This window comes from Myotis lucifugus, unplaced genomic scaffold (genome assembly GCF_000147115.1).
Source record: "Myotis lucifugus unplaced genomic scaffold, Myoluc2.0 scaffold_37, whole genome shotgun sequence".
Classification (NCBI taxonomy): domain Eukaryota; kingdom Metazoa; phylum Chordata; class Mammalia; order Chiroptera; family Vespertilionidae; genus Myotis; species Myotis lucifugus.
In genome coordinates, this window is record NW_005871085.1 from 7007800 (window position 1) to 7022675 (window position 14876).

General features: G+C 37.7%; 1 protein-coding gene across 1 annotated transcript in view; it reads right to left on the reverse strand.

Annotated features, from left to right (window-relative positions):
* ZCCHC11 (zinc finger CCHC-type containing 11) overlaps positions 1–14876 on the reverse strand; it is a 78645-nt gene that overhangs the window by 33872 nt on the left and 29897 nt on the right. Inside the window, exons 9-13 of the mRNA XM_023752823.1 lie at positions 14374–14493; positions 14010–14222; positions 12724–12898; positions 9185–9882; positions 3112–3262 (exon numbers count right to left, since the gene is read on the reverse strand). Coding sequence (XP_023608591.1) covers positions 3112–3262; positions 9185–9882; positions 12724–12898; positions 14010–14222; positions 14374–14493 — 1357 coding nt within the window. The remainder of the gene's footprint in view (positions 1–3111; positions 3263–9184; positions 9883–12723; positions 12899–14009; positions 14223–14373; positions 14494–14876) is intronic.

Below are 14876 nucleotides of genomic sequence, written 5' to 3' on the forward strand. Positions count from 1 at the left end.
CAAAAGAAACTGCATATATAAGCACTATACTCTAATTGATAAAGTTGTTTTCCACAGGGGTACAGGATAACAATTCCAATAACGCTATAGATATGTACTTAAATGGAACAACTAAATAAATATGTGGCAGATGGTGGGAGCCAGATTTCTCACTATTGGAGTGGAAATTTATAGGTAAGAAGAGCTAGAATAAGCCATGTAATAATGAATTAGAGTTGGAGACATCAGTAGAAAGTCATGTTTAGCTTAATGTAGTTAAGATGGTTACATATAGAAATATTCGTAGATGTGTGTTCATATACATATACATACACATATTTATGTTAGTATACATACATTTTCTTGCTCAGAGGGCCTAGAAGCAACAATACCCAGTAATAACAGGCACCCTTGGTTTCGAATATCATTATCCAATAAAAGGAACCAGGGCTCTTGGGAGAAATGCAAGAAATATATACATGATGACCTGGAACATTTGTAATGCCAGAAAAGTAAGAAAGTGCTAAAAAAAACCACCACCAAAACCCATACACTGATGGGGGTTTATTAAAGGGACACATGAGTCAACTGAAAGAGCTCCCAACAGCCAAATCTGTAACAATTTGAGTAACAAAATAAAGTGTTATTAGATTAAAACCCGAAGTATAAAATATCCATGAGTCCATATTGAGATAAGTAACTGAATAAATAAAAACAAATGTAATGAATTATATTACATTATAAACAATGTGCGATGATTGAACCATTCAACTCTTAGGTATTTACCCAAGAGAAAGTAAAGCACATGTATATACCCATACTTACACATGAAAGTACACTGCAGATTTATTTGTAATAAAATTTAGAAACAAACCAAGTATTCATCAACAGGTGAATGGATAAACAAATTGTGGTACATCCATATAATGGAACATAAGTCAGCAATAAAAAGAAATGAACCATCATTGATACACACAATATGGATGAATCTCAAAATAATGATGCTAAGTAAAAGAAGTCAGACCTTAACTATCTCATAAATTCATCCTCAACATCACTACCAATAGTTAAAACCAATACTTAGCCGAAACCGGTTTGGCTCAGTGGATAGAGCGTCGGCCTGCGGACTGAAAGGTCCCAGGTTCGATTCCGGTCAAGGGCATGTACCTGGGTTGCGGGCACATCCCCAGTAGGAGATGTGCAGGAGGCAGCTGATCAATGTTTCTCTCTCATCGATGTTTCTAACTCTCTATCTCTCTCCCTTCCTCTCTGTAAAAAATCAATAAAATATAAAAAAAAAAGAAGTCAGACCTCTTCTCCTCCCCTCACCAAAAAAAAAAAAAAGAGTATGTGCTTTGTGATTCTATTTATATAGAACTCTAGAAAATGCAAACTGCCCGGCCATAGTGGCTCAGTGGACCTACGAACCAGGAAGTCAGGGCATATGCCCTGGTTGCGGGCTAGATCCCCAATTATGCAGGAGGCAGCCAGTTAATGATTTTCTCTCATCATTGATGTTTCTATCTCTCTCCCTCTCCCTTCCTCTCTAAAATAAATAAAAATATATTTTAAAAAAATACAAAACAGAAAATACAAACTAATCTACAGTAACAAAAAGCAGGTAAGTGGTTGCCTGGCAGGAAATGAAGATAAGGAAGGATAAAATGTTACATCAGAAATTTTATTTTACCTGGACACAGCAAATAATTTAGAAATATTTGCTATGTCACCCCAATAACTTTAATTTTAAAAAATTAATTTTTAAAAAGTGTTTACTGAGTGAAGATTCATCACAGATATAAATGTGTGTTGAATAAGGTATAGGGGTGGGCAAAAATAGGTTTACAGTTGTGAGCATGCAAAACAGTATTCTTCTTCTTGTATTACATATTTTTCCACACAAACAACTGTAAATCTACGTTTGCCCACCCCTGTATGTACGGATTTCCTCAAAATAACTTTATCCTTATCTCCCTCTATTGCCTTCCTTATATTCTACCAAACCTAAGGTAGTTATTCTCTCAGACAAATTAAACACCCTTTGGTTTCATGCATATTCTCTATATCTGAAAATGCAGTTCAAGGTCCAACTCAAATGTCACATCTTTAATTCCAATTCCTCTGATCCACCCCACTTAAAATTGTGTTTGCATTGCATTTTCTTTACCAATACTATAACAAGTAATACATTATGCTTCCAGTTATGGCAATGTTCATACACGTCTTGCACATTCATCTAGAGCAGCACTGTGCAAGAACATTGCAATGATAAAAATGTTCTCTATCTAGCCCTGGCCAGTGTTTCTCAGTGGTGTTAGTGTCAGCTTGCACACCAAAAGGCCTCAGGTTCAATTCCCAGTCAAGGGCATGTAACTGGGTTGCAGGTTCGAACCACAGCCCCAGTCGGGGCGCATGGGGGAAGCAACCAATCGATGTGCCTCTCTTACACTGATGTTTCTCTCTCCCCCACTCCCTTGTTCCCTTGGGGGAAAAACTCCTCAGGTGAGGATTAAAAAAAAAAAAGTTCTCTATCTAGACCAGGGGTGGGCAAACTTTCTGACTCGAGGGCCACAATGGGTTCTTAAACTGGACCGGGGGGCCGGAACAAAAGCATGGATAGAGTGTTTGTGTGAACTAATATAAATTCAAAGTAAACATCATTACATAAAAGGGTACGGTCTTTTTTTTTTTTTAGTTTTATTCATTTCAAACGCGCCGGATCCGGCCGTAGTTTGCCCACGGCTGATCTAGACTGTCCAATACAGTAGTTACTAGACACATGTAGCTATTCAGTACTTGAGATGTGGCTGGTATAACTGAGGAGCTTAATTGTTCATTTCAGTTCATTTTAATTAATTTAAATTTAAATAGCCACATATAGCCATATTAGCTAACACAGATACAGAGTCTAAGCTTCTTAAAAGCAACACATAGGGTCTCTATATTCCCCTTGGCATTTATCACAGTGCCCTGCACACAGTAGACATTTAATAAATATTTCTAGTTGGGTCTCTAAACTATTCAAAAACCTTTACCAAAACAAATGTAAGCAAACGGTTTTGAAATTATAAAACAAATAAATAAATATCAAAAGCTAAAAAAGAAATTAGTCTCAGTTCTAATAAGACTTACCAAAACATCTTTTACATACTAAATCAAGTATTTCCCGAAATCGATTTGTCATTGGTGGCAGAGGTTTTAGGTCAATTTTCCTGAAATCCTCTGGGCAATCATTTTTTGAATGGCCATCCTTTTTGCAGATGCTGCATACTATCGTTGGTGGCTAAACAAAGGCAAAAAAAATAATCTAATCTAATAAACTATTGAGGAACTTCATCATTACTTAGAAAGCAGGTCCAAACAGAATATTTTATGTAACTCAGTTCTGATAACCTGTGCTTTCAGAAAAGCATGTTAATGAAATGCACTGTTAAATGTAAAAAACATATTTTAAGCCAACCACTTTAACTTTCTTCCCCACTAAAATGGTATTGCCAAGGATTAGCTTTACCTAATGATGTAAAATAAAATACCAGGAGATGCAAAAGATATAGATTAATTCAAACAGTTTTATCAGTCCCCAAATGAAATACATGCATTACTATTTAATCTACTAAGATCTTTAACAAAGTAGATTACAGTTGTATGTCACTTAACGATAGGGGTATTTTCTGAGAAATGCATCATCAGGTGATTTTGTAGTTTTGTGAACATCACAGAGTGCACTTACATAAACCTAGATCAGTGATGGCGAACCTATGACATGCGTGTCAGAGGTGACACGCAAACTCATTTTTTTGGTTGATTTTTCTTTGTTAAATGGCATTTAAATATATAAAATAAATTTCAAAAATATAAATCTTTGTTTTACTATGGTTGTAAATATCAAAAAATTTCTATATGTGACACGGCACCAGAGTTAAGTTAGGGTTCTTCAAAATGCTGACACGCCGAGCTCAAAAGGTTCGCCATCACTGACCTAGATGCATAGTATAACCTACATGAAGGCTATATAGCCTATTGTTTCTAGGCTACAAGCCTGTACAATAATGTACTGAATACTGCAGGCAACTGTAACAATTTGCTAAGTATTTGCATATCTAATCATAGAAAAGATAGAGTAAAAATATGGTATAAAAGTGTGTGTGTGCATTTGCAGGGCAGAGTAAGGGCTGTGGATGGGACAACACTGGAGGGGGAGTAGACATCAGGAGGAGGGAGGAAGGAGGAGATAGAGGGAAGGAAGAGAAGGGGAGAAAAAGAGAGAGCAAAGAACAAAAGAACTACAGAGATAAAGACTGAGATGAGAAATAATAAGAGAGGGAGGAGGAGAAGGAGAGGGAAAGGGAGAAAGAGAAGAAGGGAGGAAGCAGACTGTGAGTGTGTGCAGGATATTGTGATGTGTGCGCGCACATGCTCACAAGGGCACACCGCATAGGTGCTAGGGCAGGGCACTATGGGCTCCCTCCTCCCCAGCTCTTACTCCCTTATCAACTCCAGACCCAGCAGTGGCTAGGCACATAGCTGGTGGACAGCAAGCTGAGCCTCACCTAAATCACCCAGAGCTAGCAGTAAATTCATACTATAGTCAGGTCCAACCTTTTCTTTCCACATCAAAAACAAACTTTTTTTGTTTATCATTTATTATAATCTTATGGGATCACCATTGTATAGGCAGTCCATTGTTGACCAAAAATATCACTATGCAGGGCATGATTATATAAAAAAATTTCAAGTGGCACCTTTCATTTCACTCTAAACATTTTCTATCTCAGAACTAATCAATCCTAGAACCCTTGCTTGCCTAGCTGGTTGAATTTATTACATTAGAAAGGTATTCAAGAAACCAAACTGTACAGCTGAACTCTAAAAATAAATCCGCTTCATACAAGGAACAACTCTTATGTTATAGCCACAAATGTAACTTCAAACCCTATGCCACAATTTAAAATTTATTCCAACACACTATCAGACAGAGAGGTAGCTAAAACAGTGAAATTTCCCCCAATTATTTAAAAAACAAAACAAACATATGGTAAAGGAAAAGCACAACTTTTTTCTTTATTGTAATACTAGAGACCCGGTGCACGAATTCGTGCACTGGTGGGGTCCAGCCAGTCCACCCCGATGGGGACTAATAGGGGTGGACTGACTGGGGCGAGGGGCCGTGGGTGGAGCCGGCTGGGGCGAGGGGCCATGGGCGGTTTGCCAGCCAGCCCAGCCCCTGATCGGGTGCCCACTCAGGGGTGGGCCGAGGGGCCGCAGGAGTTCCGGTCATTCCATTGTTTGGTCAATTTGCATATTAGGCTTTTATTATATAGGATGCCTAGATCCTAGAGTTAGCTTCTTCCTCCAGGATTAGTCTGGACATGTACCTAGCTATGAACTCTGATGAAAATTATATACAGAAACCTCTATTTGTAGGAATGCTGTGCTGTGGGCTAATTAACAGTAGTACAATAGGAATTTCTATCAGCTTTGCAAAACTTTTTTTAAATAATTCTTTATTGTTGAAAATATTACATATGTCCCTTTCCCCCCCCCATAGGTCCCCTTCAGCCCGCCCCTGAGCCCTCCTCCCCTGCAAAGCTTTCTAAAATGAAATGTTTATCAGAAAATTCTAGAAATATGTTATAGATAACTAGAAAAAATTAAAATGGGAGAAATAGCTACCTTAATATAAGTTTCCATGGAGAAAAAATCTATAAAATAGAAGAAATATAAACTACAGCTATGTAATTAAGAGGCTTTTCTAAAACTCTGCCATTTATTTCATCCTTTTAATAGTCCATATACCCTAAATACTGCAACCTAAACAAAAGCAATAGATGTATCCTTACAAAGAATGAAAGAACACAACGTAGTAATTATGTTAAGAAGTTTAAGCTGTGAAGGTAGAAACCAAGATGGCGGAATAGGTAAACACCGGAAATTGGTGCCTCGCACAACCACTTCAGAAATACAACTAAAAGACAAAACAGACTTCACCCAGAACCACAGGAAGGCTGGCTGAGTGGAAATTCTACAACTAGAAGGAAAGAGAAAAGCACACTGAGACTCAGAGGAGGTGCAGAAGTAAAGTGCAGAGGTACGGAGGCACACACGGAAAGGGCTGGCAACTGAGGACGCAGTTGTCTTTTTCAATGGGGAGAAAATCTCAAGCTCCTGACTGCTCTGAACTCCAGTTCCGGGCGAGTCTCTGGGGACCCAGACTCATACAGGAGAAACTGGACTGTCTGGCATCGGTTGGAACTCGAGGGCGGCTTTCTCTCAGAGGTGCTTGCAGCGATTACCTCGGGACACTGAGACCCGGGGCCTCTTAAGGCAGGACTGAGGATCAGCCATAGCTATCTGCTCCGCCCTGTTGATTCCCTGAGACCCCACCCACCCAAGCTGTGCGCAGAGGCTTTTGCATATGAATGGCCTGGCCCTTTGCAATCTAAAATTACCTAACAAACTGTAGCTGGGTCAGAGAGACCCAGAACATCCAAAATAAGGCCCAAGGCCCCACAGCAGCTTGCACTGCTTCACAGCTGGGCCTCATCTGGGCACCTCCAAACCCCAAACAAAGAAGAGGAATCTGCATATCTCTCCATAGCTCCTGCTGGGTAGCCTTAGGCAGAGGCTAAATTAGCACCTCCTTAGATCCAAGAGCCAGTGTACCCAGTGGTCAGAGTGGGACCATCCAGATTACAACTCCTCCGATCCATAAGGGACATACTAAGGGGGCAGACTCAGTGAGCACCAAAGCCCCACTGAAGCAAGTCTTGCCCCTAAGGGTGTCTCCAGCACAGAAGTTCTCCCACTGTAGACACAGGTGATTCTCACAGCCAATTGGCCTGGAGGTAAATTCCTCCCAGTGATACCTACAACAATCAAGGCTTAACTACAACAAGACTGTGCAGAAAGCCCACAAAGAGGTGCACCAAGAGTGTCCACCTCAGGTAATTGGGGAGGCTGAGCCACTGGGCCCTATAGGACACCTAGCACAGAAAGCCACTCTATCAACACAGCGAAGCATAAAAAAATGCGGAGACAAAGAAACAGGTCACAAATGACAGAAATGGAGGAAAGCAAATTACTGGATATAGAGTTCAAAGGTTATATGGTTATAAGGTTTTTCAAGAATTTTCTAGAAACCGCCAATAAATTTAGTGAGACCCTCAATAAATCTAGTGAGGCCCTCGAAGTTATGAAAAAGGACCAACTAGAAATTAAGCATACACTGACTGAAATAAAGGATATTATACAAAGTTCCAACAGCAGACTGGAGGATCGCAAGAATCAAGTCAAAGATTTGAAATACGAAGAAGCAAAAAACACCCAACCGGAAAAACAAAAAGAAAAAAGAATCCAAAAATATGAAGATAGTGTAAGGAACCTCTGGGACAACTTCAAGCGTACTAACATTCGAATTATAGAGGTGCCAGAAGAAAAGAGAGAGCAAGATACTGAAAACCTATTTGAAGAAATAATGACAGAAAACATCCTCTACTTGGTGAAAGAAATAGACTTACAAGTCCAGGAAGAACAGAGAACCAACCCCAAACAAAAGGAATCCAAAGAGGACCACACCAAGACACATCATAATTAAAATGCCAAGAGCAAAAGACAAAGAGAGAATCTTAAAAGCAGCAAGAGAAAAACAGTCAGTTACCTACAAGGGAGTACCCATACGACTGTCAGCTGATTTCTCAACAGAAACTATGCAGGCCAGAAGGGAGTGGCAAGAAATATTCAAAGTGATGAATGCCAAGAACCTACAACCAAGATTACTTTACCCAGCAAAGCTATCACTCAGAAGTGAAGGTCAGATAAAGATTTTCACAGACAATAAAAAGCTAAAGGAGTTCATCACCACCAAACCAGTATTATATGAAATGCTGAAAGGTATCCTTTAAGAAGAGGAAGAAGAAAAAGGTAAAGATACAAATTATGAACAACAAATACACATCTATCAACAAGTGAATCTAAAAATCAAGTGAATAAATAATCGAATGAACAAAATAAACTGGTGAATATAATAGAATCAGGGGCATAGAAAGGGAGTGGACTGACTATTCTGGGGGGGGGGTAGGGGTGTGGGGGTGCGGGAAGAGACTGGACAAAAATCGTACACCTATGGATGAGGACAGTGGGGGGTGGGGGGGTAAGGGCAGAGGGTGGGGTGGGAACCGAGTGGAGGGAAGCTATGGGGGGAAAAAAGAGGAACAACTGTAATAATCTGAACAATAAAGATTTAATAAAAATTAAAAAATAATAAAAATAAAAAAATAAAAAAACAAAAATAAAAAAATAAAAAACAAAAAAATTAAGCTGTGGATAATTAATTACTGATAAAACATTAAAACTGGATACATTCCAGCTGTTGTTTTTATAATATTCCACCTGGTTTACACATAGTCTATATAATCAGTACCCTGGGTTCTAATAATATTTCAAGTATATATACTGTACTTGAAGCAACGTGACTTAGCTAAAACTTTCTTTTATTAACAAAGTAGTTAATGCTTATTTTCTGTTCATTGGGGTATCTTATTTTCTGTAATTTATCAAGTTAAAGTTCAGACTATGCCTCTTTAAAAGTAGGAAAGTTAATGCCCTGGTCGGTGTGGCTCATTGGTTAGAGTATCAGCCCGAGCACCAAAGGGTCTCAGGTTGCAGGTATGATCCCCAGCACCATTTGAGGTGTGTGCTGGAGGCAACCAATCAATGTCTCTCTCTCACATTGATGTTTCTCTCTGTCTCTCCCCCTCCCTTCCACGCTCTATAAAAATCAATGGAAAAAAATATCCTCGGGTAAGGATTAACAAAACAAAAAACCCTTAAAATAGAATACCATTATAATTCACAAACCTTGTATTCTCATTTGTGGAAGAAAAAATAATCATTGCATATAAAAAAAATAGGCAAAATTTAAAATATATGTGCCTTTGCCAAATTGATTTTCATAAAATATCTGATAAATGATTTTCATATATAAGAAAGCAAAGCAAATCAACTAATAATAAAGTGCTGAAACCTTTTGGGGTTTTACATTTCTTTAAAGGCAACTATTAGCAAAAATGCAGTAAGTAAAATTTAAAAATACACTAAAATATTATTCCAAAACAACTATTTTTATATTTCTATATCTAAAAACTATAAATACAGAGCAATATAACCACCACAACATCTTACAGATTGTTTACAAACTGTATCCTACCTTGCCAGAGGTTAAAATAAACTTATCAAACACATAATGTAACTCCTGGGTGGGGTGGTTATCATCATCAAGGTCAGAAGCATCTTCTGTAGCTTTGCAGTTGCAAGAGGTAGCTGATGTGTCGGTGCACATACTCTGATGTGAACTCTCTGATTCTAAATTTGACCTGCAGTCTGTACCAACAGACTCATTTAGGTCAGAGGATTTACAATCAATGCAATAACATTGGCTGAGATCCTTTTTTAAACAAGTTTCTGAAGGAACTAAATCATCTTGTTTCTTAATTGATTCTGGCTCTAATTCTCTGCCTTCACTGGTAGAAAGAGATGAAGATTCCTGTCCATGTTCAGCCAAAACTAGTTCAGTTACCAACAAATTGTCATCTTCAGTAATACATCTCCGTGATGTACATTTCATTTCATCATATTTACCAGGCTGACCTCTTTCTGCATTTATTTTTTCTGTGCTTTTCCCAAGTTGAATGCAACAATTAGATGTCTTATTGTCAGTCTTCACTGGTTTCTTATTGCTTATTTTCCCTTTTTCTTTTTTCGTGGAATCCACTGTAGATTTATCTGCATCTTTCCTCTGAGGACAGGCAAAATACCGATAAGCTGCCCTGAATCTCTCCACAACATATTCATAAACAAGCTGGCTGTTTAAGCTCCGTGCAACGTTCCTCTTGACTGAAAATGGATCTAATAAAAAAGAAAATGGTCAGTTGCTAAGTATTTACTAACTAACTACATTTTCAAGTTTATACAAACAGATTTTAACTGCTGGACTGTAAGCAGAGTACATTTTCCCAAAGTTTTTCTAAACTAAAGTCCCAATGAGAGTCCTTGAAAACTTAGTAGGAAAAATACAATAGCAACTTTGTTTCCTCTGTTTCTGTCTTAACATAAAAAAAAAACTTTTAGACAATAATAATAAGATAATTAATGAGAGAATGGCTAAGGCCCAACTCAGTAATTACAAAGTTTCAATGATGAAATTGCTGAAAACAACTATGTCAATACGCCTCCCAATAGTGTCACTGAATGAAAATTTTCAAGTTCTGGGACCCATTAATAATTTTAATTTTCATAGTATTCTTTAGTCACATACTCCTTGCAATTTAAACAAATAAAACATAACCTAAACTCTCAAAGCTTCAAGTTAAAAAAATACTGACTTTAAGATTTAACTTTAGTGAGATCAGAAAATTAAAGAAAGAAGAGAAACAAAAGTAGGAAGAGACCTAAGAAAGTAAAAATGAAAACAAAATTTAAATGATGATCCAATCTAAAATGACTATGTTGAAAAGGCTTGCATTAACTCATACTTCTGAAAATGTTTATAGGTTTTTGGATTTTATAAGCCTTAAATACAAATATGTCAAGGAAAAAAGAACAGTACCACCCAAAAAACAATCCATATTTTCTCCACTACTGAAAATCATTAAGTAAAAAGATTAACAGGACAGGACTGCTATGGTTGAAGCATCTGTTACTTTTTGCTGTTATCTAAATAAAGGGTTTAAAAAGCTTTTCCTAGCCTCTTTTCCCCTTCTAGAAGAAAAAGGAAGAAGAGAAATTATGATGGCTGCAGGTTTCAGAGCTCATTTACTATATGTAAGAAGTATAAAATGTGAGGACATGCTTGAGTGTATGAGAATATGTGTGGGTTCAATTCACACTAGGAGGCCAAAAGTGGGTTGAGGGAACAGAAGAATGTTAAACAAACTAAAGGCTAAACTAAAATGATGCACAGAAATTCAATTTCCTACCTATAAAAAGTGAAATATTGTGAACTTAAAATTTGTATTAAGAATTCAGAAGCGAGTGCACTATCCCTCCAGGGAGCACACCTTTGCCTTGCCCTTCCCTCTCTTCTTCCCCCAAAGGTATGCAGTTCCTAACTCTAAGGGACTCCCACAAGACTTGCATCCAGGGAGCAATGGGCCCTGACTTCTCCCAAAGGCCCCCTTTTTTCTGACTTCTTAGTGAGCCAAAGCAGCCTAGCCTAGGCTCATTTCACTGTCCGGTCTCTCCTAGTGCTTCTTCTCTCCTAGACCCTTCCTAGTTTCACTGTCCCATTTTAACAAACATCCTCTAAAAATCACCTGGACTTGTGCTGTGAAATCTTTCCTGTACAAAGTCAAGAATCCACACACTACCAGCTGGCCCAAGGCAGGCAAGCTCAGGGCCAGGTCCCCTTTCCAGTAACAAAACTGCCCCTCCCCTCATCATGTCCTGCCCCATGAAACCCTATTCTCCACTTATTTTTTTAAATGGTACAATTAGCATTTTGTTGTCATTTATAATCAGATGGCAGTGGAGTATATAGTCTCTATGCTTGATCTTTCTTTTATGTAAATAAAAAAATTACAAGAACTGATAGCTGCTTGTTTTCAGAAAACCTGATTAAACTAATTCATTGATGGTGGCATCAAGTTTTTCCTTATTAGCCCCAGAAAATTCACCCTTTTGTCCTTTTGTAGCACTAGCTGGTTTGTCTCAGTGGCCTATGGACTGAAGTCTTGGGTTCAATTCTAGTGAAGGGCATATGTCCAGGTTGCAGGATCGATCCCCAGTAGAGGGCATCAGGAGGCAGCCAATCAATGATTCTCTGTCATCATTGATGTTTCTATCTCTCTCTCCCTTCCTCTCTGAAATCAATAAAATATATATATATATATATTTTTTTAAATTTACAAGCCATTCTATTAATTCCTATACCTCTAAAGATCTTAATGTTGGGGGGAGGGGTCAATTGGGGAAAAATAAGGCATACGTAAAACTTTAGACAATAAAAAAAAAAGATCTTAATGTTCTTAGGATTTGATGTGAAACCTGAGTTGTCAACATCAACTGTTCTTTTTTTCTTTAGTGTAGTCACATTTAACAGATGAGATCATTTAGAAGACAATAAAAACTGGATTTTAAAATTATAGTTCAACAATTTTATGACACAAAGTTCTTCAAAATGATCTTGTAGAATTAATATAACTTCTATTTTTCTATATTTTTGAAATTTTTTATAATTAAAAATTAAATAAAGACATGTAAGTAAGCTAATATCCCGAACCAATCTAATATTTACAGATTGGAAATATTTAAATGAGTATTAATCCTATAAACAATAATGGACTTGAAAAAGAATTTATCTAAAATATATGACAACCTGCTGAAACCGGTTTGGCTCAGTGGATAGAGGGTCGGCTTGCGGACTGAAAGGTCCCAGGTTCGATTCCGGTCAAGGGCATGTACCTGGGTTGCGGGCACATCCCCAGTAGGAGATGTGCAGGAGGCAGCTGATCGATGTTCCTCTCTCATCGATGTGTCTAACTCTCTATCTCTCTCCCTTCCTTTCTGTAAAAAAATCAATAAAATATATTTTTAAAAAAATAAAATAAATAAAAAAATAAAAATAAAATATATGACAACCTAGTGGCATAGATAGTGCTACAAAGTCAAGGGGTAAAATTTGTAACATTGAATTAGACACAGATGATGAGTGACGCACAAAAATTATTCTCCAAATGAAATATATCGTACCTTCAATGGCTATTCGCCTTTTAGGCCAGTTTTTGTTTTCTCTTGTTAAAATATCTTTTATCCGTACACATATGACATATTCCTCCAAAGCAAAATCCAGTGTGTAAAATTTTAGCAGCTCTAACCATAACTGTCCCAGGGATACCTGATTTGGTGTTTCCAATGTTAAAGGAGACTGGAAAAGAAAAAAATACTTTTCATTTACACTTCACGAACTAATGAATCATTTACTTTTCACTTTAAAAAATCCTTAGAGATCACTTTTTCGAAAACTAAGCATAAAGGAGCAACCTGCCAAAAAGCAGTTTGTGGCATAGCTGGGAACAGAGTGCCAGTTTACTAACTCCTAGAATTTTGTGTTCTTTCCACTAGACCAGAAATTCTCAATCTTTGCTGCACATAAGAATCACAGTGGAAATACTAAAATACACTAATATCTGAGTTACACACCACTCTCACCTCCCATATCCTTCCCAAGATTCCGATTTAACTGACATGGACTATGGACTGGGTATTGAGATTTTTAAAGCTTCCTAAGTGATTCCCAGGTGCAGCCAAGGTTGCAAACCACTGTATAACAATCACCACAGCTCCTCACTGCAGTAATTACTTTTAAAATCTAAGTAAATGTCCTGGGCTTGCAAAAGCTAATGCCTTCATTTGACAAACGTTTATTTAGAACTTACTATGTCCCTGGCATTGTGCTGGGGATATTAAAAAAATGACAGAACAACATGAACATTTCAGTATTGTTCACATTTCTATAGTTTAGTTCAGAACTGGAAGTCCAGAAAGACTATATCCTTCTAGATGACACAATCCATGGATATTCAACTTTCGTTCTCTAGCACTTAAGAAAATGCTTGGCATGTAGCAGGCCCTCAATAAATGAATGCTGAGTGATTAAATAAGCAAGCCGCACCCTAAAGGACCATCGGGCCTTTATTTCTCCACCAATCTGCCAACATAATTCCCATATGCTAAAGTTTTGGTTACAGCCCAATTCCTGAAGGAAATTTTCCTTGTCTAAATGAAAAATATACACAGAATTACTTTGACATGATTCAAACAACAGAAGTCTGACAAAATGAGTTGTAAATTCATCAGGGAATCTTGGTACTGAAAAACTAAACCAGATCAACCCCTTACATTACAGATGAGGAAAATGAGGCCAAGAGGTTTACTCAAGATTAGTCAGTTAACCTACTATTAAAATAGCTTCAATAGAAGTCATCACAAATACTATAGATAGAAAAGTCAAAGAAACAAACAAAAAAAAAGCTCACTTTGCCATGTTTTCCCTTTATGGCATTACTTTGGTTGTCTTTTTCTGTCTTCTTGGTATCAGCTTTTGGTTGGTCTGCCTTAGCTTTGTTTTCCTCAGCAATTGAGTTTTTCTCAGTTGCACTACTTGAATTATGTTCCCACTTCACAAACTTCTCTTCTATTATGCCCTTCAGCTGAAAGTCATCCATTCTTTTTGAGTCAAAGCCTTCAATCTATATAAAAAGGCATTCCAAATTGGTAGTGGAAAAATTATTTTTTTTTAAAAAATGGACAGACAAATCAGAATTCCAGTTTAAACTGAACAGAATACTCTGCAAGAGCAAACTATATATGTACATACACATGTCACAAACTCATGCTTACCCAACTTCCAAGTAAACAAGGAAGAAGAGGGGGTTTTCTTTGTTGTAGAAAAAACATCACCATTAAAGCAAAACAATAAGAAGGAATTCCACCATCAGTTTGAGAATCAATATAGCACAACTGCAAAATGACAGGGGAAAAGTACCACCATTTATTTTAGCTTTCTGTAATTTTCTTTCTTCCTTTCACAACAAAAGTAGTCCCCCCGCCCCCCCCGAACCATAATCATTGTAAAAAGCATAAAATGTAATTATCTATATATATAAAAGCCTAAGCAACCGTTTGACTGGTAACTATGACGCACACTGACCACAAGAAGGCAGACGCTCAACCACAGGCATAGAAACATGGAACAGACTGATGAATCTCAGAGGGAAGAGGGGAGGGGGGAGGACAGGACGAGATTAACCAAAGATCTTATATGTATACTTGAGGCCCGGTGCACAGATTCATGCACCGGTAGGTCCCTCGACCTGGCCTGCGGGGATTGGGCCGAAACCGGC